The sequence below is a fragment of the Sus scrofa genome, chromosome 3, assembly GCF_000003025.6.
Source record: "Sus scrofa isolate TJ Tabasco breed Duroc chromosome 3, Sscrofa11.1, whole genome shotgun sequence".
Lineage (NCBI taxonomy): Eukaryota > Metazoa > Chordata > Mammalia > Artiodactyla > Suidae > Sus > Sus scrofa.
Window position 1 is genome coordinate 78,565,645 of NC_010445.4, and position 26,524 is coordinate 78,592,168.

General features: G+C 37.2%; 1 protein-coding gene across 4 annotated transcripts in view; it reads left to right on the forward strand.

Moving 5' to 3' along the window:
- The window catches only part of WDPCP (WD repeat containing planar cell polarity effector), a 291,160-nt gene that overhangs the window by 130,491 nt on the left and 134,145 nt on the right, over positions 1-26,524 (forward strand). For all 4 annotated transcript variants that reach the window (XM_021087467.1, XM_021087466.1, XM_021087464.1 and 1 more), the window contains 3 exons: positions 13,757-13,871; positions 16,083-16,216; positions 19,697-19,888. In XM_021087467.1, coding sequence (XP_020943126.1) covers positions 13,757-13,871; positions 16,083-16,216; positions 19,697-19,888 — 441 coding nt within the window. The remainder of the gene's footprint in view (positions 1-13,756; positions 13,872-16,082; positions 16,217-19,696; positions 19,889-26,524) is intronic.

A 26,524-nucleotide genomic window follows, 5' to 3' on the forward strand; every position in this document is an offset into this window, starting at 1 on the left:
GCCACTGGAAACCCAAGAGGCTCCTCCCCAGGGCAGCCCGACTCAGAAAGACTGTCTGAGATCTTTTCCCAACTCGGCCAGGCTTGTTGCAGCTTTTCTGGGCTGCAGGGGGTCCTGCCTGGAGCTGGCAGTCCTATGCAGCTGGTCCACTAGGTCTCAGCCCCCCCTGGAGGCTTGGGCGGGTAGCAGGGGTGTTGGAGACCCAAGAGGCTCCTCCCCAGGGCAGCCCGACTGAGAAAAACCGTCCGAGAATTAGGCCGATCTATTTACGGCCTGGCTAGGCTTGTTCTAGCTTTTCTGGGATGCAGGCCTTTTCTCGGGGGCTGGTGGTGTTTGGTGCTGCTCTGTGGAAGTGTAGCCCCTCCAAAGGGCAAGCAGGCCTGTGCAGGGACAGCCCCTGCGGTGGTAGGCTTCAGGCAATTGTTGAGGCCAGCCCTCCTGGATGGCAGGCAGCCCCAGGTTCGATGAGAGCGTAGGGGGTGGCGGGGGTGGGGGGAGGGGATGCACTGGGAAGCACAGCTTTCAGCTAGCTAGCGGGCCTGTAAGCTTGCTGTGGTGTGGGGGGTATTCTATGGGGACCCACCCCTTCTTCTCTCCCCTCCCTAGCATGGGCGCAGACCTGGTTCTTCTCCCAGGTTCCCTCTGATGCGGCTTTCCACTTCCCCGCCCCTAGAGTATTGTTCCCTTCCTCTGTGACAGCTTTGTTTTCTAGTCTCCCAGACAGTCTCTGCCCTGTCAAATGGTTTCTAGACCTCCCAAGCAGTTTCCGCTCTGCCCCGCCCCCCCAGCCCGGGGACCAACCTCTGGAGCCGAGGTCTCGGTGCCCAGCCCCCATCCAGGTGACTCAATTTTTGGTGACTGTGCCCGTAGTTCAGATGGTCCATTGGGTTCTTGATCGGCTTTTCCGTATTCCAACTTACTGCTACACTCTTCTCTGCATCTGGAGATTTCTCCGGTTCGTTTGATCTTTCCCCTGGTAGGTGACTTTCCAGGGTGCGGGATCCCTTTCTCCTCCGCAGTTCCCTTTCGGGAGCGCCCGTCCCGCTCGGATTCGCCTTCTCTCACTCTCCTCTTTTCTCTCGTTCTGCCCAGTAATGTCATGAACTTCTTGCCGTTATTGGAGTTTAGGTTCCTTTGCCAGCGATTGGTTGCTGTTCTGTGCGAGTCATTTATTCTGTAGATGTGCTTTTTTTGTTGTGTGTGTGGGAGAGGGCAAGCGTGTCTCCCTACTCCTCCGCCATCTTGTCCTCTCTCACTCTTCTAGTATTCTTACCAATTCTCCAGCATTCTCCTTTGTGTCCTGTTCAGACCTAGGCTTCTCCCCTACCTCCATCCCGCCCCAATCCCTGCCCTTGAATGTTAGCATTCCTCAAGACCTAATTCTAAGCCCTCTTCTGTCTCCTCTGAACTCCTGGGTTATCACATTTATACTCATAACTTCAGTGCCCCTTCTCTCTAGAGCTCAGATCTCTCCCCATTGCTCCAAATACATAAATCCCGCTGCCTACTTGATTTCTCCCCTTTGGCGCTTCACAGATATTTCAAACACAGTAACTCTAAACTATAACTCAGAGCTCTCTACCTGTTTCTCTTCCACCATCCCATTCTGAGTGAATGGCCCTGCCTTCCTTCACTTACAGAAACTAGAAACCTGAAGCCACTTGTTTATCCTAAGTTAATCTCTTCTTTACTCAGCTCCACCACCTCCCAGTCACATACTCAACTAATGTGGGTATGAAACAGCGAACTGAGTCTGGTACAATTGTTCTTTCATTCAATTATAACTTGTAAACTAGTGATTCCCAATCTTTTTCAAGTTAAGATATCTTACCATTGTTTATTTGATTTTATGAAACTTCCTTATAACATTATTTTGGGGGGGCATGCCCACAGCATGTGGAAATTCCTGTGCCAGGGATCTAACCTCCACCATGGCAGTGACCCAAACTGCTGTTGTAATGCTGCATCCTTAACCTGCTGAGCCACAAGGGAACTCCATTTTTTTTTTTTTTGTCTTTTGTCTTTTGTCTTTTTTGTTGTTGTTGTTGCTATTTCTTGGGCTGCTCCCACGGCATATGGAGGTTCCCAGGCTAGGGGTTGAATCGGAGCTGTAGCCACCGGCCTACGCCAGAGCCACAGCAACGCGGGATCCGAGCCGCGTCTGCAACCTACACCACAGCTCACGGCAACGCCGGATCCTTAACCCACTGAGCATAGGGCAGGGATCGAACCCGCAACCTCATGGTTCCTAGTTGGATTCGTTAACCACTGCGCCACGACGGGAACTCCAGGAACTCCATATTTTTAAGAAAATAAGACTAAGCAAAAATGAAAGTTCTGATAATTCTTAAAAAAAAAACCCAACATATCTGCCATATGTGTGCCAAAAAAATTCACATCTGCCAGAGGCTCTCCACCCCCTCCCTCATAACTTTTGTCAGAGCCACCTTTCTCCATCTCCCTCTGGACCAGTTCAACACTTCCTCACTGTTCTACCTGCTTCCGTTTTTGCTCCCCACCAGTTTATCCTCTATGCTGTAGCCACAATGATTTTTAAAGGCTAATTTATCACTCCCCAACTTAAAACCCTTCTATAACTCTGGACTTTGGATAGGAAACTGGTGAATTAGGGCAAGGAAGTGGGGCAGAGGTAGGAGGGATACAGGGATAAGAATATGACTTTTAATAGTATACTTCTGTATGGTTTGCTGTCATTTTCTTTTGAAACTAAGTGCATATGTCACCTATTACAAAAATTAAATCAACAAGTTGAATTTTAAAAATTGTAGCATCATGCTGTTCTTAAAGGCTAAACTGAACTGGTCCGAACCTACCTATCTTTCTTTTTACTTTTTTTTTTTTTTTTTTTTTTTTTTTTTGGTCTTTTTGCCTTTTTTAGGGCCGCTCCTGCAGTATATGGAGGTTCCCAGGCTAGGGGTCTATTGGAGCTGTAGCCACCTGCCTACACCAGAGCCACAGCAATGTGGGATCCAAGCCGTGTCTGCAACCTACACCACAGCTCACAGCAAGCCCAGGGGTCGAACCCACAACCTCATGGTTCCTAGTCAGATTCGTTAGCCACTGCACCACGACAGGAACTTGTACCTATCTTTAAAAAAAAAAAAAAATTCTTTTAGGGCTGCAGGTGCAGCATATGGAAGTTCCCAGGCTAGGGTCGAATCAGAGCTACAGCTGCTGGCCTACGCCATAGCCATGGCAATGCCAGATCCAAGCAGTATCTACAACCTACACTGCATCTCACGGGCAATGCCAGATCCTTAACCCAGTGAGTGGGGCCAAGGATTGAACCTGCATCCTCATGAATATTAGTAGCATTCATTTCCCCTGTGCCACAATGGGAACTCCCCAACCTACCTACTTTTTATCTTAGTCTCTTACCAAACTCTCTTCTGATCTCCTTACCAGAGCCACATCAGTCTTCTGTCATTTCTTTATGTTCTACGTCTTTCTTCTTGCTTCAGGGCCTTTGCACAAATTGTTTGTAGCTCTGTCTAGAATGCTGTTTATACCCCTTTCACTGAAGTAACACATTCTTATCTTTAGTTCTTAGACCATGAGTTACCACTTCCTCAGGGAAGCCTTCCCTGACCAGCTCTATCCATTATTATGTGCTTTTATGAGACCCTGTACCTTCTTGATACTCACTGAAGTTCCAGTTTTACAATTATTGTGTGGCCATCTAATTACTACCTATTTTATTGATTTGTCTGAAAGTTCCATTGTAGTAACAATTTAACAATACTAATTCTAAGAAATACCTGCTGTGCTTAAACCCACCAAAACATCTTATTGCATATTAAGGGTGAGGGGTGTGTGTGTGTGTATGTGTGTGTTGTGTGTTTACCTCAGGAGGTACCATTGTCTGTCTTCAGGAGGGGACTGTCATATACAGAGTTTCCAAGCATACTTTTTGGAATATCCTCAAAGATTAATATTTCATGGACTGAGCTTTGGGAAATGCTCTTTTATGCTTATGCTATGTTAGTATGTGCTGTGGGGATGGAGAGGTGGAAGGTGTTAAGAGCAGCTGTTGAGTGTGGTCCTAGTAAAAGAGGATGGACAAGGAGTTATAGTGAAAATGGTAGATCTGGGAGAAATTAAAGAAGTAGCATCAGTAGAATTTATTGGAAATCTGAAGTCTTTTGGGTAAAAGCAGACCATTAAAAACAGTCGTCTCATAACAAAGGAACTGAAGAAAGATTTAGTGGTGATCTTTATTCTCACTTTTAATGTTTCAAATTTTAAAATAATGAAGGTGATTTCATATCATTGTAAAATGGCATACAATACAAACAGATATACAGCAAAAGTACCACCCTACCCCAAGCTAATTCCCCTCTCCATGGTTACTGCAGTCAACAGCTTGGCTTATGTCCTTCCTGCAAACATTTATAAACACTCATCTGTGTGTAAGTATGTGTATACACATATTTAAAAATAAGTGGAATCACTCTATAAATACTGTTCTGTAACATCCTTCCTGTAACAGTGTATAACACAACTATTAATAATCTACATTTCCCCTCATTTTTAGTGGATGCAGAGTATAACCCATAGTTTGGATATACCACACTCTGTTGTTGTTAATGATAATTTTTTTAGTTAAAAAGAAATTGGACATGGGTGAGCATTCTAATAAGGTACTGTGATAGGAAAAAAGTGTCTTTGAAATAAGTGAAATTGTGGAGGAGAGGGATTTGATTCAGTTTCCTACGTGATCCTTTTAGTAAGGAGCCATTTGCTCTAGTTTATTTTCAGTATGATTTAAATTCTGACTTTTTAGAAACACATTTTGTGGCATAAAAGCTTTTTTTAAAACTATAAAATAAATATATTTGTGGCCAGGTATTTTAAGACCTTCTTTACTTTTGAAAAGTTATATAGAAAAATAACAAATGACACATTAAAAAGTAAAGAATTATCCATAATCCCAATTTTTTAAAAAAAATCTGTGTGGGAGGGGTTAAAGTTCATGCCTCCAGTTCCCAATTCCACCTACCTACTGTCAAGTTTTGGGCAAATTCTTTTTTGCCTTTTCTTGCGTTTATACAATGTCTTTATGCATGTGTGTACAAACACCACATCTCTTTTCTCCCTAATAAAATGAGATGATGCTATTCATGTAGGTCTGCAGCTTTACAAACTTCCTCCCTGCTTCAGCAATGTATCACGTACTTGGGCAGAAAATTTCCAATTAATTAAACTTACCTATCTTTTATGTTATCTCCATTTGTTTTCTGGTGCTAACAGCATTCACAATAACCAAACTAAAAAGTGACTCATTTATCAACTGGCATGGCAGTTTATTAAGTTACAGTGAGATATATCTGGCATCCTAGACTTTGCTCATTTGCTTGGGGCATTCCCACATGTTGGATGAATTACTCAACAGACCAAATTATAGATAAGAAGGCTGATTGGTGAGATGAGAACTAGAGCATAAGCAAGGAGGTGTTCTTACAGGATATTTGTATCAGGCTGTGTGGTTACAAATGATTTGCCTTTGGGCTTTTTGCCCTTGGGCTTTTTCTGTCTTGACATCCAGCTTTAGTCATCAGAGTCATAGCCCCGATTGGGCTGACAGACATTTGGTAAGGCTTCCTCAAGCCCTTGATCTGAACTGTGCACTGCCCACTGCTTTAAGATAGCTGATTTGAGATAGTTGATCAGGTCCTCATTGATTACCTTTTCTTTATGTGAGAAAAGTGTTGATTAGAGTTTGAGGAGCTCCCAAATCATCTGCTTGTTGGAGACGTGGAAATATCTCTGCCTTTACATTCACAAGCACTTTATTCAGGTGAGCCTCTGCGGAAGTGGCTAACATATAGGTGTGACAACCACAGTGTCTCCAGACATTGCCAGATATCCCCTGGCAGCCAAAATCTGCCCCACTTGAGAACCACCAGTTTAGAGAGAAGCTGGTTTAGATTGAAGAAGGAGCTAGAGAGAAGAAAACCACATGGGCTACTGCATGGAAATCAACTGAGAGAAATAAAGGATATTAGTTCCTAAGTGGTGGGGGAAAGAATGTAGGATTTGTCCCATGTCTTGGCCTCTCCTTCTTCACTAATTATGAGATCTTTGGTTAATTCCTTTACCTTTCTGATTGTGAATGAGTATGAGGATTAACCTTGTTACTATTACTTTTTCAACTTATGTACTTATTATATACAAGAGTTATACTGGCACTTTATATGGATTACAGAGATAAGTATGTATTAGAGTCCTTTTTAAATTATAAAATTTTGTACCAAAGTAATGTGCTATCTTGTTCACTTATTACCACCGATTAAAGATCTAAAGGATAAACTTTAGGTCTTTAAAACTACTGGCAAATACAAGACTTAACTTTGTACCATGTTCGTTTGTGAATTTCACAAATTATTATAAATGTTTTCTGAGAACAATCAGTTTTATTTTATGTAACTATTACATTTATTATATAAAGGAGCTGGATTTAATAATAAATTAGGGGTTAAAGTGTAACATCACTCATTTTATAGTAAGAATAAGTGAAAAGGTGAGATTTTTGTAATTTGAAATAGACTTAGCATAGCAGCAAATTTCCAGGTATTATCTATTCTGTATATTGGATAACATCATACAAATCTTTAGGAAACCCCATTGTTAGTACTTCTCTATCCAGAAAAATGTCTGTTTGTTTTTTGTCCTTAGTCAGTTCCCTATAGTGAGTCAATTAAATTTCTTTTTTATCCTTGTCTAAACTGCATTCACTTTTGTCTCTACTTTAATGGATTAGTCAAGCATGATTTCCCTCTATACTCAATAAATGTTTGCTGAATGAAGGAATAAATTACAGAAAACATGTTATCTCTCTTCTAGCAGGTTATCTGCTAAAATGATCAGTGACCCTACCTTTCATTATAGCTTTCCTCAGTGTATAACTGTTTGTCTGTAGTTCTCAGTTTCTCCAGAATTTACCCCATGGATTGAATTGGAGGGCAGGGTTGAAGGAGGTGTTGGGTACCATCCTAATGCAATTTCACTGGGCCTCTAGAGGAGTGGTTTACAATACCTTAAATATTTGCTTCAGTCTTGGAATTCACTTCAAGTGTAATAATTCGTTGCCTCTTTGAATTGTAGTGTTTAGCACCTGCTGTCTCCCACATGTCTCCTGATGATTTCATGAGATCAGTCTATGGCTTATCTCTCGAATCATGGATTGAAACTATCACCTAGTGTTGATTTTTTTTGGTACTGATCCTGCATGCCTTTACTTTTCACTTCTCCCCAGATCTGATAATAATCACATAGATTTGGGGGAAGTTTTCTTAGCCAATGAGAATACAGAATTAAGTTGAATTGTTTGTGATCACTGTTACAAAATAAATAGGTCATTCACAGTTACTTGCTGCCGCAGTTCTTCAATACTTCAGATCAAATATAATGTATTCTCTTCTTTAGGGCTACTAAACTACCCCTCGTAGGAAGGAATCATCTGTCTTAACCAGAACCTCTACTTCTCTGAGATGAAGTCTTCTATCACATTCTACCAATATGTGCCTGTGCTGTTCATCATTGTATCCCATCTGTATACTTGGCTTATGTAGGAGGCACTTACATGTTTTTGACCTACTGAATGAATAAAACTGGGATTGTTGTTGTTACTTATGTTTTGTTTGGCTCGATGAGGTCATCTGATAAAATTTTCTTCTCCCAGTGCCATTTCACTTCTAATTAAGTACTCAAATAAGGTTAAGAGAAACCAATTTGAAGAATCATCTGAAGATAATGGGAATCGTTTTACAGTTTCTTAAAGAGAAGGCCCACCTCTCTGGTATGAGCTTACTAAAGAAAATGAGGAGAACACCATAAAGGCGATAGAAAGAAACATGGTCAGAGAAGAACTAGCAGGGAAAATACTTCCTGTCTGGAAGGGCGTCAGAGAAAAGGAAAGGTTTCAGTTCCTAATTTGCCTTAGTCTTTTGCACACAAAGGGCAACATTAAAGTTGGAACAATGTTGGGAAATCTCATGGGCCTTCTCATTTATTCATCCTGTGGATCTCAAGTTCAGATCTCTCTGGAGGTGCCTCCTTTTGCCATTGCCTCTCTGTCTGCTATTTTCTTTCTTTCTTTTTTTTTAATTTTTAAGGCTGCATTTGCAGCATATGGATATTCCTGGCCTAAAGGTCTAAACTGGAGTTGCAGCTGCAGGCTTACACCACAGCCAACAGCAGCACGAGATGCGAGTTGCATCTCTGACCTCCACCACAGCTTGCTGCAACACTGGATCCTTAACCCACTGAGTGAGGCCAGGGATCAAACCCACATCCTCATGGATATTAGTTAGGTTCTTAATCCACTGAGCTGCAGTGGGAACTCTCTGCTCTTTTTTCGTTTTCTGAGCTGTTGAACTCTCTAGTTCCTTGCAGTGGAATAGGACAGTATCTCAGTGCCCTTTTTTCTTCTTGTCCTGCCAAATCTTACATAGGCCCTTTCCATTTGGAGAGCTTACAAACTAATCTTTTAAGGAAACAAGTAGAAGCACTTGCCTGGTTTAGAATAATATTCTTTTCCTAAGATTCAGACTCTTTTTCCTAATTCTGGTTATTTCCATTACCATAGTCAGGAATATCTTTGGCTCCTGTACTTGGAAACTTTATTCTTCCCCACAGGTTGTTTGATAGAATGCATTAGTTAGCTCTTTAATTGCATTTATCTTCTTATCAAAAATTTGGTGTTAGGGATAACACTAGAACACAAGAAATCTGAAATGATGGTCTTACCTTGATCCTAATGAGTACCCAAACTAGGTTTCAGTAAGGTAGCTAGCATGTAGCATGATCTTCTGACAACTCTAAAGATTGGAATGTCTCAGAGCTCAGACCTTGAATCTCTTTCTACTTTTTTTTTTTTTTTTTTTTTTGCTTAAACCACAGAAATTTATTTTCTCACAGTTTTAAAGGCTAGAAGTCCAAGACTGAGGTGGTGAGGGTTAGTTTCTGGTGAGGCATCCCTTCTGGACTTGTAGACATCCATCTTCCTGTTTTATTGTCCTATGGCCTGTGCACATGGAAAGAGAGAGCACCCTGGTGTCTCTTCCTCTCCTTATAAGCACAGCAGACAAATTAGATTAGGGTCTCACCCTATGATCACTCCACTCATTTTTTAAGGAGAACTTACTTGGTTTCATAACTTTTAACACTACCTTTACATTGTTGATGATTCCCAGATAGAATTTCCAACCCACTTCACCCTGAACTTGAGACTACTTTATGTCCACAGACCCCTTAAACTTAACATATCCTCAACTAAATTCTTGATTTCTCTGGTCTAAATTGGCTTCTCCTCAGGTTTTCCTCATATCAAGTAAACCCAGTTGTTCAGCCCAAAAACCTTTTGAGTTTTTCTCTTCTATGCCACATCCAATCTTCAGCAAGTTGATCCACTTCAAAATATATCTCAAATGTGTATCCACATACTATAATTCAAGCCCTCATCTTCTCTCACCTGCACCACTGCAATATCTAACAGTCTCTTTGCTTCTACTCTTGTCCTAAACCCCCTTTAAAACAGAAATTATAATTCTCTGCTGCTTAAAACCATGTAATTAAGAAGATGTGGTACACATATTAAATGGAATAGTACTCAGCCATAAAAAGGGACAAAATAATGCTATTTGCAGCAACATGGATAGAACTAGAGACTCTCATACTGAATGACTTAAGTCAGAAAGAGAAAGACAAACACTACATGAAATCACTTATGTGGAGTCGAAAATATGGCACAAATGATCTATCCATAAAACAGAAACAGGAATTCCCATTATGGCTCAGCAGAAATGAATCTGACTGATATCCATGAGGATGCAGGTTCAATCCCTGGTCTTGCTCAGTGGGTTAAGGATGCAGCGTTTGCAGTGAGCTGTGGTGTAGGTTGTAGGCTAGCAGCTGTGGCTCCAATTTCACCCCTGTCCTAAAAAGACCAAAAGAAACCCCCCCCCCCAAAACCTAGAAACAGATCATAGATAGGCTTGTGTTTGCCGGGGGGAGTGGGAGGGAGTGGGATGGACTTGGAGTCTGGGGTTAATAGATGAAACTTGCATTTGGAGTGCATAAGCAATGAGACACTGCTGTAAAGCACAGGGAACTATATCCAGTCACTTGTGATGGAACAGGATGGAGGATAATGTGAGAAAAAGAATGTATATATATAACTGTATAGCAGAAATTGACAGAACATTGTAAATCAACAATAATAAAAATAAAAATAAAACTCTCTATTTTCTCATCAAAAAGGACCAGTGAAACACGGCTCCTGACTATGCCTCCGATTTAATCCTCTGAATCTCTCTCTCACTAACTCCCCTCAGGCTACACTGGCCTACCTTCTGTCAGTCCTCCCAGGAACATTCTAACCTGAATTTTTGTATTTGTTATTATCTGCCTCTAATTCTCTTTCTCCAGATAATCATATGGCTTGTTCCTTCATTTGGATCTGTACTCAAATGTCATCTCAGAGAGGCCTTTTTACTTCTTTATTAGTCATCTGCTTAAAAGAGCATCCTACTACAGCCCCCAGCCTTACTGTGCTTTATTTTTCTCTGTAGCTTGTATTGCTATCTGACATTATTTTAAAACTATTTTTAATTGCCTGTATCCATACTCAAATGTAAGCTCCCTGAAGGGAGGTGGGGCAAGGGAGTTATTTGTTTTGTTCAGTGCTGTATCTTCAGCATCTAGAACAGGGCCTGGCTCATTAAAAATACTAAATATTCATTTGTGGAATGGATGAGTGAATGTGTACATAAGTGGCTGCACTGATCCTTTGAGAAGGATTCTGAAGGAATGCCCAGTCTCACTGGGCAGGATCCATAGTCCCCAAATCACTGCTCCTATCTCCATATGTAAATCACTGATGTGGGCGTGGTTGCGTACTATGACTTGACACTTGCCTTTCAAATCCTTTCCAGCTTAAGCTCCCTCTTTTATGTCCTTCTACGGTTGCACATTCTATGTCCAACCGACAAAAGTGGTCTTTTAGAATTAATTTTACAACATAAAATGTGCTCATACATAGATAGAATAAACAATTTCTTTTAGGAGGTGAGGTTAGTTCATGATAATGGTGATGAGAGCGCAAAGGGAACTTGCGAGTATTTGTTAAATCGTAGCAAATGGGAAAGGTGATAAAATATTGTACTGGTTATAACTCACCTGGAGTCTAGTGTTCCTTGTCTAACATTGATCGCAATCTGTGCACAGAATATTTAAAAAGATGAAACAATGGCAAACTGTATAGTGAAAACACATTATATGTGTAATGGTTGTGTAACAACAATAATAATTACAAACATTTATTATGTGCCAGAAATTACTCTAAATACTGTTTGTAATAAATTATTTCATTCTCATACTATGAAGTAGATACTATGATATGAAGTCTCTCCTTTCAGATGAGGAAATAAAGTTAAAGAGATTAAGCAACTCCTTCAAGGTCACACAGCTAGAAAGAGGTAGAGCCAGTGCTGGTGTCATTCTGATTTGAGTCCATTCTCTTAACCACTGTGTTATCTTTTAATACGTAAAAAGAGTACTATTGATGAGAAACGGGGGCTACTGTAGAAGTTCTTAGAAAGCACTGTTAACCTTTGCCTCAAGTATCAGTGCTTCTTTCTCAGTCCCCCTCCTCCAGGCTACCCAGGATGTACTCTTAGAATAGGACTCATAACAACAGTTTATTACACTTATTTGCTTATATCCCTACCTCTCTCTACTAGCCTATGTTTAACATTTTAAGGGCTATTATTTGATTCACTTTTGAGCTACTGAATTTGGTGTTTGGCAAATAATCAACATTCCTTTCTGTTGAATGAAAAAAAAATGAGTGAATGATCTTTACATTGATTAGAACTGTCCAATTGTAGAACTGCTTTCATATAAGGTCACTGGCAGTATTCAAGCATGGGCTGGTTGCTTGAAGGATACTTGAACGGATGCTGCAGAAGGAACTTCTATGTCATGTGGAAGTGGAAGATTAGACCAGGTTTCCTTCCAACTTTGAATTATTTGATCCTATAATGAATTATTTATGATTCTTTCTCTAAACATTTAGTTAGCACCTCCTATGTGCCTGGTATTGTTCTAGATAAAAATGACCTAGTTAGTATCCATAAGGAGTTAGTTGGTAATTAAGAAAAAAGAGGTGCTTAAGAGTATAGGTGTAAAGTTCTAGTAGTTAAAAATAAATAGAAAAGGACAGATTTTAGAGGTGCTTTGAATAAAAGGGGAAAGGGGGGGTAAGCTATCACAAGGAGAACTAGATATAAGAGATGATCCTAAAATGCCTTCCTGAGAGGGGAGAATATAGGGTATCCTGTGTTATATTGTTGTGGGGGAGTTGCCAAAAAGGGAATGACCAGCCTTTGTCAAGGTCCTTGCTGGATGTAATTCAGTAGAAATTAACTCATTTGTGAAGTATTCTTGAAACAGATGTGCCTTCTCTTATTAGTCTCACAAACCAATAAAGATGATTAAGTCCTCCTCCCCCCCTGCCTTCCACCCCTTTGGAGGCATTAACATGAAAGAGACAGTTCCTTAAGTCGTGTGGGGGACCCTTCAGTTAGTTTATTTTCTGATGCATGTGCTTGGAATCTGTTAGGCAGTAGGAGAGTGGTGGTCTTTTTTTATGTTAACCTGGTCCCTCATGCTGCTCATCTTTCACACATGTCTCAATGTGTCTTGTCACAGAATCATCCTCTCTAGCTGGGACATGATACCTAGGTAGGTGGGGAATTCCCGTTTTCTTTAAAGTCATAGTTGTCTTTGAGTTTGGCTAGCATGTTCATGATTAGTTTACTGACAATTGGTTTTTTTTTCTTTTTATACCATATGCTATTCCGTGATTCATCTGCTTTGAGTCTGTTGCTTTGAAGGTGAAACAATTTCTTCCAATGTTGATATTTCATAATCTCGTAGATAACAAGCATACGCATAGCATAGTCTTTTCAGAAGTTTTAAACATTTGGAGATGAATGAATTATGCTGCCACAAATGGAAAGGAGCAGTATAAAACCATAATGGTGATATCCAGACATCTCTTGTTGGGTGGTTGGGTGAACATTAATACTAATAAAGCTTGCATACTTTACTATATTTCTTTCTCTCTCCTTGAGAAGTTGTTTCTGTTATGTGTTTGTTATTTATGAATGTTTAACACTTAATATTTTACTTTAATTGCCTTGATTTAAATGTATTTTAATATTTCAGACAAGATCTTTATTTGTAGAAGTGGATTTAAATTCCAAATAAGTCATAATACTTGCTGTTAATAGTGTAATGATGGCATCTTTTTTCTGTTTAATATGTAGCAATGACTATTTGAACCTTAATAAATTTTCTTTTAATTTCTGACACAATAGTAATCTTTGAAAATAATAGAACATATCTCATTTCTGAACGCAATGCAAAGCAGTTTTTTCTGCATGGGTATTTTCCAAGTTTTTAGAAGATTAGACTTTGAATAAATGTGGACTAAATTCGGTTTCTACATGTGGCATTAATAAGTAATTAATAACAGTGTGCAGCATCATTTAGCCACCTGTATCTTTTTACTCAGATTGTCAGTGATTATTTTTCAAAGAAAACTTTGTATTTCCATCATGTTGATACACATGTAAATATCTGTATAAGTTGTACATTTGTAGAGAGATTTTTAAAAGATTCTAATTCTCAGTATATCTTCCTCCTCCTCTCCCCCCTTACCTGGTTTTAGCTCCTTTTTGGTTCAGGTGTACTGGTGTCCCTAAGCCTTTCCGGGCCACAGCTGGAGAAAGTGGTGATTGACAGAAGCCTGGTGGGGAAGCTCATCTCAGACACCATCAGTGATGGTAATTACCCCCATGTGTAAATCAATTGCCTACATCAACAGTGGGGCAGGAGAAATAGTGTGTCAACAGGTAGACTAATTATAACCACTGGGGACTTGCAAACACAAGTAATTGCTTGTAATAGCATAGTTACAACCCCTGGGACCAATACAAGTTTTGACAGATATTTAATATCAAAGTTTTTGTCAAGTGTTAGGTTCATATTCTTGAGTATTTTTCATTCTTTCCTTAAAACAATGAATGTGTTTTATTTTCAAAATAATTTTTTTTTGGTGTGTGCGCACTTCAGATATTTTTCATTTCACATGAATTTTGAATAAATAATCCAAATGTGTCAACACAGCCACCAGTCAGAAAAACAAAAAACAACAAAGACCCTGTGCTTTGGCTCTTAAGACAATTTAATGATATCAAAGTCTATGAATACTAAGTTTTTAGAGAGTTTGGGCAGTATTTCTAAATATCAATGCCAAATATACTGGGTAAATCCGAATCCCATTAAGTGCTACCACAATCAGTATATAATTGCTACTGAGCACATTAAAAAAGATTTTAGGCAAATTACTGAAAAGGTAGAGCACTAAGAGTTATTGAGTCCTAAAAGGCTCCATGTGATGCCAACCTACCTATTTCATTTAATTTAAAAGAACCGCTATTCCTTATAAGGTATAGTTATTTCCATTTCCTAGTTAAGGCAATTAAAGCTAAGATACTAAGGAACACGACCACCAATGAGATACGAAGGAACAGGTGAAAATGACTGGGCTGAGATTTGAACCCAGGTTCTGGCTGCAAAGCCCATTTTCTTTGCACTACTCTCTGCTGACTCCTGAAGATTTAAGATTATGTCCTTTCATTCAAGGTAGAAAAAAAAGTCTAAAAAATAGATTGTGTTGTTATTATTAGAGACTGAAAATTGTCAGTATCTTAAATTGAACAATCAAAGGAAAGTGTGGTCTAGTGGAAAGGACAGGTAAGAACACAGAAACCTAGATGCCTCTGAATAAATCAAACAGAATTTCATCATTTTAGAGAAAAGCACTCTGCAGGATGGCTGTCATTAGCAATATTCCTGATAATGATAAGCTGGGGATAGGCTTGTAAGTGTGTCATTTCCTCCTCCTTTTAGAAATATGGTGCTAAAGACACTTCCCTATGGAAGAGGATCCATTTTCTTATGACTAATAATTGACCCTTTCATTGACACTGCAAATAAAATAGTGGCTGTGATGATTTTGTCATATTGATGCTTCTCTGTAAGAATTAAAAGGAGACTTCCAACACTATTCATGTCGCTGAGATATCTTTTTTCACTTGTTTCTTTTATTTATACCCCAAATAATACACTCTCATGAGACCATGATAATAATGTGATTTCTTGGCAGTTCTCCAGGTTCTCCTGTAATTGTGTAGATCCACTGTTGGTTACTGCTTGCACAGCCAGGGGCATAGAAATAAAGAAAAATATATAAAACATTCAATAATTTCTTTATGCTGGGAACAATATAAAACATTTCTGAAGTTTCGACTATATGTTTTTATCAATAATTTTCATAACATTAATGGCCCTTTATGTTAACCCATGAATGTTAATTATATACCTACTTCTGTGCTTTAGAAATAAAGCTGTGAAATATCTTCATTACTGAATATTAATTTATGTAATGTGCATATTGGGTATAATATACTTTATTTCATTTACCTTGTATATCCTCAAAGAGAAGGTTCATTGATGAAAAAATTATAAAAATTGGTGCAGAACACTGATCTATATTCACTAATCCAATTTATCCTCAGATGGTTTATACCATATAAACACAGGATTAAAGGCTAAGCACAAAAAAGAGTAAATGTTTTCATCTTTACATTCAGATGTGAAGCAGTCTTTGTTTTATGGTTTTCTTAGCCCTATTGCAAATAAATCTCATTTGGAGGTTGTCCCCAAGTATCAGTATATATTGAAGTGGTCTCGGGAAAAAAGGAAAAGTGTCAAATCCATGCATGATTGGATTGATGATGGTTGTTTATCCCTAGTATCTTTACTCTCCTTGTGAAATGTCATAGTGGTAGTTAGCAGAATTTAGTTGTTTCACTTGATACTTATTTATCTTCTGAAAATACCTTTTTGTAACATATCAGTGGAAAAAATTATTAATTCATTATTATTTTATTCTAACCTAATAGTTGACAGAACTGTCCTTTTTTTTAAAGCTCTTTTCACAGACAGCTTTATCATCTTATCATTTTTGGCACAAAACAAACTCTGTTTTATTCAGTTTACCAAGAAGGTGGGTTCTCCTGATATAAACAAAAGACTGGAAAAACTCTCAGCCTTGGATTATAAGGTAGTGATTTCAATTTATACAGTCATATTGTTAATTATTAATGTCTGCTAGACTATTACATGAGTTGATGTTATGCTCATTTTTCTTGAATGTTTCCAAATTTCAGAAAAACCAGAGTTATTATAGGATTAAGCTTGATCAACTAGGAACAGTGGCCAAAGTACTCTTTTTTTTACTCTCATTATGGGGCTCTAACAGTGGCATATTTGGATCAATTTATATAACACTTATGCAAGGCAGGGACATATATATAATAGAGGCAAAGTTACACATTTGAAAATGGTTTTCTTGCTAGTGGTAGTATACAGCATTCTCATTTTTCCCTAAGACCTAATATCATCTTTCTAGGCAAAGATAGCTGCTCTGGCTTCCATTTCACAAGAACAGAAAGAAGGCACTTTCAAAGGTTAATAGAAAAGTGTAATAAACAAGGAGTGGGAAGATATCCCCCTACCCCCAACTACAACTGAAGAAAAATGCAAAAATCCTTCTTATATTAGTATCTCTCCCTTCAGTAACTCCAGGTAATTTGTTTCCTTGTATCAGGGACTTTACATCTGTTAAGGCAGGATTTTTATTTTAAATGATGTGTTTAATTTAAGTTTTGCCACATTACATTTTAACTGCTTGGAAGGCATACTCTCTGCTAGGATGAGTATCTAATACATTTTCCAGGCTGTTTCAGTTCAAGGCCTCTTTTCAGCAGTGACTTGTGTTTGCAAGATTGATCCAGCCTCTGTGACGTGGATTTGAGACAGTTCACTGTTCACTGGGAACAGAGCTGATACACAGCTTCCTTAAAAAAGATGCACACTTAGACCATTCCTGGAGTATCTGTAACAAGGGCAAAGATTCTTATACGTCAGCTTTGTGGCTTGAAACTTTGTGTGTGTGTGTGTTTGAAAAATGTAACCTAACCTTTTGACTTTTTGGATTATTTCTTATTGTGACTGAGGTGGCAGTGGTGTGGGAGGATTTAATTTTGTTTAGTGGAAAAATCTATTCTTATAAAAAAGATTTTTAATATGAGATAAAATACATTAAATAAGTTTTTCATCGTGGTGATAAACTGCAATTTGGTTTTATTTGCCATCTTTGTGGAGCTTCCATAACACCTTGTATAATATTGATTTTTTAAAAATGAAAATAAGTGGTACTCATGCATTGTATTTTGGTTAGTTAAAAAAAATTGGTATTAGCATTCTTAATGGGATATTATTTTCCAGAATGGCTAACTGTAGACTTACTTGAAATGTTCTTTATTTACTAACACTCGTCTTTAAAATGTACCACTGTGCATTAATTCAAACTATTAAAGTAAGTATTTTTAATGCATTTATGTAAAATTTTGTGGTTTCTCCATCTTAGGTGTGATGGATATTTAGGCAAAGTCTTCTAAGCTGAAGGATAGTAGCTACCCATTAATGAGAGCAGAGAGAAATTGTCGGGGTGTCATCTTTTCTTATGAAAAGATGTGGAAAATAGACCAAGTGTATATGGGCCCTTACACCTTGAATAAGAAAGTTACTTACTTTTTATTGATTGTGCCTTTGATTTGAGAAATTAAGAACATGAGCATTCCACATCACTTCTGTATGTTAGAGAAGTAGTCTGCTTGGATTTCTTTTTCTGGTACAATATTTTAAATATATATATATTTAATACTTAGTAAATCTGCTATTTGTCCATTGGAAGGATGTTTTAAGAAACTTGTTCATTTTCCTTGCTCTCTTAACCATCATGATAGAATATTGATGGCATTAATATTCATAACCAACATGAAATTTCAGATAACATACATGATTTGCATTATGTGAGGACTGAAAGTACCAGTCTCTTGTTTTAACTCTCTTTTCTCCTCCAGAAATTCTTAAGTAAGGGTTTACATGGCAAGTAGGACATCAAAATAATGTGTATGTATTTTTAAAGACTTAGCAATTCCACTGTAGTATGTCTCTCAAATAAAAAGATAGCTAATTAAAATAGTGATATTGAGAGCTTAAATATAAGAATTTGCACTTCATGGCATGAAGTACATCTGTGTTGTCTGCCATTGCCCATTTGGATTTTAAAACAAGAAAATAGTGTAGAGTATTATAATTCTGCTTTTCTTTACAGCTGTGCCATAATTTAATTCTTATAGATTGAAACAATTTTGGCAAAGAAAAACACAGGGTAAACATCCTGAAACTATTGACCTTTAACAAGTTTTCCTGTCTACATTTTAAAAATCCAATTCAATTTATTTAACAGTGCAAGGAGTTAAATGTTTACCATGAGAGGACAACACTGGTAATTACTTTGATTTCAGTTCCTTTTGATGTGCATTCAGAGGATGAAGAGGTCAATAATATTATGGCCATGCAAATAGAAAGGGTTCCTTTTGACCATATTAAAAAAAATAGCAGAGGATTATTAAAGCATTAACCTTGATTTTAATGGCCTTGGTTGAGTGGTGAGATCACAATTTGGATGAGCCTGATTATTTACTAAATACAATACATAAATGCAACGGGTTCTTAACACCCATTGCACTCTGGCATTATCGCATTACTGCCATCCTTTGTTGCCTTGCAGACAGGAATATGAAAGCAATCTGTCATGTAGTGAGACTGGCTCCAGAAGCATTTCTCTGATAAGAAGACCCCCTGCCCTTTGCTAGTGTCTGGTCCAGTAGGCTTAGCCATGCGCTTAATCCCCAGAAAGTGGTTCGATTATTGCTGACCAGCAATGGCAAGATAGTTTTTTTTTTTTCTTCCAAGCTATCAACCTTCCATTAATTCCTTAAGCAGAAATACGGTGCAATCTATATTTCCTTGGCATGTGTCACCCAGATGGTGCCGTGCTTATGTTTTCAAATAACCATGTTCCAAAATAACATAGTTTGAATAATAAATTCTACAAATCCGTCCTAAGAAAGAGAGGCATAATTCTCAGAAGCTGCATAAACTTTTACGCATGATTCTGTAGCTTATCCCTTTATGCAGAATTTTTGTGTATAGGTCTCATATATTCTTTAAAGTGATATTTGCCTCAAGTTGTTTCTCCTGTTATTGTTGTCAGTCATTGTTAACATGTTATGTCTTAAACAGTAGTCAGACACTCTTGGTCAGCAGTACTGAACTTGTCATTTAACATAGCTGCTCTTAAATCCTATGTGTAGGTCGATGCTGTCAAGCAACCATGACTGTACATTTTGGTATTGACTGGGATTGCTACGGCCAATTCCTCCCTAACTCACATTTCTCCTTTTCCTTTCCTCTGCTAAAAATGGGTAGAATTTTGAACATATGTCTTTTTTATATTTATGTCAAAAGAATTTGGTAAATTCTGACACCTCCTTAAGTACATGTTTAACATGCATATTTACTTGCATTTATCTACATTTACAGATGCTTTAATTTTTGTAATACTTTGAGGATTTAGCATTTTACAAAATGATTCTTGTCTCCTTTTTTTTTTTTTTTTTTAAACCATTAGATTTCCTATTATGAAATACCTGGCCCAGTAAATAGGACAACACAGCGTCATCTAGCTATCAATTGTGTTCAGGATAGAGTTGTTTGCTGGTGGCCACTGGTCAGTGATGATGCTTGGCCTTGGGCCCCCGTTTCTTCTGAGAAGGACAGAGCCAATCTGCTGCTCCTGGGTTATGCTCAGGGAAGACTGGAGGTAAATCTAAAGCAAATATATATATATATGTATGTATGAGAATAAAATAGGATTATTGGTTTTTCTTTTCTGAAATAAATGTGGCTGCTTTTTAAAACCTATAATTTATTTTTCCAAATATCTATCAAAGGAAATTGCATATGAAATGGGATCCTTTAAAGTATCACATCTGGAGGATACACAGACAGTTTCAGGACTTGCCCGAAGAGCACAGTGATTTATAGCAAAGGCTTCTGTGTTCAAATCCTAGCTCTGCCACTACTTAGCTTTCTGTCCTTAAGCAGGTTGCCAACCTCCTTGGGCTGTGGCTTCATTATTTGAAAAATAGACTTAATGAAGATAAAGGAGCTAACACATGCATTTAGAGCAATACCTAATATATTAAACTCTCAGTTACTATTGTGATTCTTGTCATTATCATCATTAGTACTGTTATTACGGTTTGCTTGTGATTTCATGCCTGTCAAATCTATATTATCAGTCACCTTCTATAAACTTCAGTTAGTCAATTAACAAACATTAGTCAAATGCCTATTTTATACAAGGCGCTGTGGGCTGGGGCAAGGATTTGTAAGGAGGGCTTTAGAACAGCAGCCTTCTCAGTCTAGTATGCTGCCTGGGACAGGAGCACTGAAAGGGTTATTCTAGGAGGCTCAGACAGAATCTCATTCTATCTCTTCCTGGCAGTGGTTCCATCATCATTCGTTATCACAAACCTATGAGTGTTTTCAGATTGTACTGGTACTTTGAGTGTGCAATTCTGTTTTTTTTTTTTTTTTGAGTGTTTTCAGATTGTACTGGTACTTTGAGTGTGCAATTCTGTTTTTTTTTTTTTAATATAACTTAAAAAAACACCCCCCACCCATATTTTTTAGTTTTTGTCTGGCAAAATAGTATGTTCCTATATTTCCTCTAAATCTATTATCTTTTAGGCTTTAAGAAAATTTCTCGGAATTAGTATTCTGAGATACAATGAGCAAGTCCAAGTTTTTTCTACCGCTATCTACCTCTTCTGGTTTTATAAACTTTCAGGCTATCTTTGAAGACTTTTAAATTAATTTACCTTTTCCTGGGACTTTTCCAGTTTTGTTGCAGCAACCAAGAACACATGTAATGATTTAGGGGTGTATATTTTGTGATGCCAAGGAAGTGCTTTATTCCTATTCACTTCCTGTTCATGCCCACCACTTTATTGATTGCAGGTCCAGAAGCTAATTGAATAAAAAGACTTCATCAAAATGACTTAATAAAGTTAATCAGAATTCTATTAAATGTTGTCTTATAATAAAAATAAGAATAAATCAGCCTTTAGTTTTACATTACACAAATTGCCTTTATTTGAAACGAGTGTTTTTTAATTGAAATTAGGACTGTTTGAAAAGGGTGTACATATGGTCTACACACATCATCTCCTGGTGTCATGTAGTTTATGGACTTTGGAGTTAGATAAATCTGGGCTGCCTGTTGATTGGACCATATTCTGTGTGATTTAATCAAGTTTGCTCCCTCTAAGCTTCTTCCTGCTTTAGCTAATACTATGTTCTTTGGCCTGGTGCTAGTTTTTTAGTTTTTAAAATGATGGATTTAAACCAGATAGGTTCCTGGCAGCCCTAAAAAGTGTTTTTCTGGATTCTGAAGCCCAGGTTTGACTTAGCCATTGCCTGTTCAAATGCCTTCAGTAGGTTTTGAAACTAAACATAGTCTCAGCACTGAAAAGCCCACCCTGACTAGCCCTGACCTACCTTTCTTATGTTATTTCCTTATACAACCTATGTTCTAGCCAAATGGTTTACTCACTGCCCCTTTATTTCCCACCTCCCACTCTACTAAGTTACTGGCATTTATACCCAAAAGGCGCTTCCCTCTCTCTTTCTACATCATTCAGCAACTATTGAGCATGACCTTGGACTGAGCACTGTATTTCATGTTGGGGGATATGAATACTAAACTCCCCCTGTCTGCAAAGACCTTAGCGTCTACCAATGAGAGACAAATATGAAAACGTGTGAGTGCACAGAAGTGTACAATAGTGCTGCGGAGAGAGTATGTGTAAGCTATAGTAGGAGCCAATGGGAAATGTTCGTTTCTACCTAGAGAGATAATAAAGAGGGAACTTTAAGGTGGATTTACAGTTTGCTCAAGGTTGGTACACAATTTTACATTCTTTTACTATCCTTTCTGAGTTTCATATCAGAGTTGTTCCAGCTCTATGAAGTATTAAATGTGCAAATGTGACTCGCTTTTTCCTTTTCTCCTCTCCAAGACAGTACCAAAAAGAATTATCTGATACTTGAATGTTTGGGAAAACTCATATAAAACTGCCTGGGTTTAAAGGAAGGTAGATTTTTTTTTTTAACTGATTCCATTTTTAAGGGTTGTTTGTTTTTCAAGAATTCTGTTTTTTTCCTTGAGTTATTTTCCTTAATTTGTTTTTCTGGAAAAATTATCATTTTATGCAAGTAAATAGATTTTCTTAAAGTTGTGTATATTTGGACATGATTTTTAATTATTTACCACTGATTGCATAATGTCCCCTCTTTTGATTCTAATATATTAAGATGTATAATACACTTTTTTGTCAAGAAGCTTTTGTCTTAGATTTGGCCCTTTCAATCACTCTATCAAAATTAAACTGTTGGAAAAATTTGTAAAGATTTATTTTTCAAAACCTCATGTGAACTTCTGTATACAAAAGGTGAATGTCTTTTAGAGGAACCATTTAGGGAAATAATTGTTTCTTTTTTGTGTGTGAAGACATAGTCTTCAACTATGAATTGTAGCACATTTTTAGGATGTTATGAACCAACCACCACTCTGTAAAGGCGATATTCAGGAATATGTCTTTAAATGTTTGTTTGTTTGTTTGTTTGTTTTCACAAGCAACTAATAGACTTCTTGAACCAACCCTTAGACTAAAAGGTAGGATATACTTTTAAACCCTAAAATTTAAACTAAAAAGGTAGTAGCCTTATAGAGAAGAAATTTAACCTTCTCATCTATTAAACTACAGAATTAAAAGAAATTATCTTCCATCCAAGTTCAATCAGAAAAGATAATAAGCTTTCATTTGGACAGTGGCAAGATCCTGGAGTAGTGCTTTCTAGCCTTGGCAACATGTTACAGTCACCTGCAGAGCTTTTACAAAGGGGCCCACCCAGACCAGTTACATCAGAATCTCCAGAGGGGAACGGGGCATCAGTATTCTGTTACAGGTTCCCTAGGTGATTCTCATGTGCATCCAAGTTGAGACCCACTGCTTTACAGCAAACTGAAAAAAAAATTTCAAAGCCATCTTTTTTGCATAACACACCATGGAAAGGATAAAGCCCACATACTGAACCAAATGAGAGTTTTTAACAGTAGATTCTAAGTAGAAAATTGGCTTACCAAGCAGCTGAAAAAAAAGAAGAAGAAAACAAAGGAAACATAGAAGTAAGCTTTCTGTGACTGAATTATCTGTCCTTCAGAGGAGGAACATTTTTAATTTATTTTATGGATATTAGAAAACTGCTGGTCTAATTTCACACCACAGGGGTCTAAACAACAGTATGTATCTTAATTAGAAGCATAGTACAGAGAGAGTTATGTGTTCTAGGAAAAAAATTTGATTTGAAAAATATACAGTAGTATGAAGAAAACAATTTTTTATCAGTAAAATTTATTTAAAATAGTTTTTAGTAGTGTTTGTGTGGATTATCATATATAACATGGTAGTCACTTTTATTTAAGTCCCACGTGCTTCTTATACTTCCTTTTGGAAAAAGTGATTACTATCATCCTAGAACTACTTAATTTATTCACCTCGTCAAAAATTTAATGACAGCTCAGCTTACTGTTCCCTTTGTATTTAGGTATTTTAACTTTTCAACTGTATGGATTTTATAATGCTGAGTATGGTGGTAATTTTGATAATAGCTTACTCAGAAAAGGTCACTTGTATTGGTTTACCAAATTAGTCAAAAACACATAAAGCAGAGCTATTAAATCTTAAAACCTGTTATCAAGGCTAGAGGAATATAACCTCACAAAAATAACTTTTTTCCCATAAAAATTTTGCAGTGATTTAGAGGAGCAGCTGACTGATGGGGAAGTAAAAATGTGACCAGCTTTTAATATGGTATAATTTGATAAAAGAAACATTCAGAAAGCATTATAAATGCATTCAACTGAAAAGACAAAATGTTTAGGAATCATCTCTTCCAAAGAAATGTGTATATGCTACACTAACTTTCAACCAGATTACCAAGATTTTCTATTTTAGGGATGGTTTTTTTAAAAATCTTTTTATTATAAAGCACATTAAAGAAAACCACACATACATATACACAATGGAATACTGCTCAGCCATAAAAAAGAATGACATAATGCCATTTGCAGCAACATGGATGGAACTAGAGAATCTCATACTGAGTGAAATGAGCCAGAAAGACAAAGACAGATACCATATGATATCACTTATAACTGGAATCTAATATCCAGCACAAATGAACATCTCCTCAGAAAAGAAAATCATGGACTTGGAGAAAAGATTTGTGGCTGCCTGATGGGAGGGGGAGGGAGTGGGAGAGATCGGGAGCTTGGGCTTATCAGACACAACTTAGAATAGATTTACAAGGAGATCCTGCTGAGTAGCATTGAGAACTTTGTCTAGATACTCATGTTGCAACAGAAGAAAGGGTGGGGGAAAAAAATGTAATTGTAATGTATACATGTAAGGATAACTTGACCCCCTCGCTGTACAGTGGGAAAATTAAAAAAAAAAAAAAAAGAAAAAGAAAACCACACAGAGAAAATGTATAGTTTAACAAGCTTTTACAAGAAAAACACCCCTGGAATCACACTCAAGTCAAGAAACAGAACTTTGCCAGCCACCCAGAAATTCTGCCATGTACTCTGTTTTGATCTCAGTCTTTTTCTGGTCCCCTAAAATAATCTCTATCCTGACTTTTACATACTTTCTCGTATACTCATAATAGTTTTTATCACCTCAGTGTGCATCCCGAAAAACTTTAGCTTAATATTATCTATTTAAACTACACTGTACACTCTTAAATCTCTTTTAACCTACAAGTTCCTCCTCCATCCCTCTCTTTTCATTAAAATTTATTTGTGGAAACTGCAGTGTCCCACAGTCTACATTTTGTTATTTCCATCATATTGTGGTTCAACGTGTTTCTCTGTCCTTTGAAAATTCTCCAAGTTAGTATCAGTTTTGGCAAGACTGTGTATGATGGAGTGTTTCTTTTTTTCATTTTTCATCAGAAGGTATGTAATGACAGATTCTCTTTCTCTCTTTTTTGATGTTAGCAGCTATTGATGCTCAATGCCTCCATCCATTAATTAATTATTAGGGTTGCAAAATGGTGATATCTATTGATATTATTTTTTGTTTATTAATTGGGATACTTTTATAACAAAACTCTTCTACTCCTTTTAGTTTTCCCAGTGGCTGAATTCATATGTTAAATCAGGATAAATGTCTGTTTTTTTAATTTACTAGTTTTCAAGATTGAATTGGTTCCCTATCACTCCGTGAAGGTAACCAGCTTTTGTTTTTTAAATAGTATTATTAATTCATGAATTTAAGTGTATTTGACTAAATGGGTTTCATAAAATCTGTTATCTTTTTAAAAGCTCAGGTTCTTAATTGGCCAGGGGATGCCTCCTCAAGTTGGCTCCTCTGTTAGTCATGACTGTGGTAGTCTTGGGTAACCTCCCTCTCTGGCATGACATTATGGTCCATGCTTATCTTGTACATTTCCTGCCCCAAATCTGGAATTGGCAATTTCTTCAAGAAGCTCTGGTTTCCTTTAATGGAAAATGGTATTTTAAACCCAAGTTTGGGAGCTAAGGCTAATGTGTCTTTGTTACTGGGTTTGTCGTTGCTTCTAGGTTTCTTTAGTAGAGAGTTAAAAATTTTATTCAGAGTGAGTTCACACTGATACCTCTAATTAACATTCAGAATTACAGGGTTTTTAATTTAACCTCTTCTTCATTACATCTAATCTTTTTTATTCCATACCCAAAATCCTAGTTTGCAGGGACATAGGGGATGAATTATAATGTCCTATAACTACCTGTTTACTTTATCCCACAGTGTACACCTAATAATCTCAGAATAACCATGCAAATACTACCACTACTAATATAAATTTCTGAGAACATTCAAAAACTTTTTGCCTATGTTTTCCCCATTTCTACCCTTTCCAATAAAAAATAGTTATACTTACAAAGTAGCTGTACTTTATTTACCTTATTGTAGCATATAGTCATTACATATAATGTTATAATGTTCTCTTTTAATCCTCATCTAGTCATCCGTGGATTTTTGGTTTTGCTATTTGGTCAAACTGTCTTTTTCACGGGGGAGATTTAGAGAGATTGAAAAACTATATTGCCACCATTGCCACTTGCCAGGATCAGGGATGCTATATTTGGACACTTTAGTTTAAATGAGCACTTTCTGAAAGGTTTAATTTTACATGATTATGTTTTTGCATGTGGATTTTCCAGTTGTTTCTGGGCTTTTTATTCTCTTCCATTGATCTATTTGTCTTTTCTTTCATGAAATAACTTTTTATGTATTGTTATAACAAATATAACTGTTGTAATAGATAATTCTGTAGATTGGAGGAT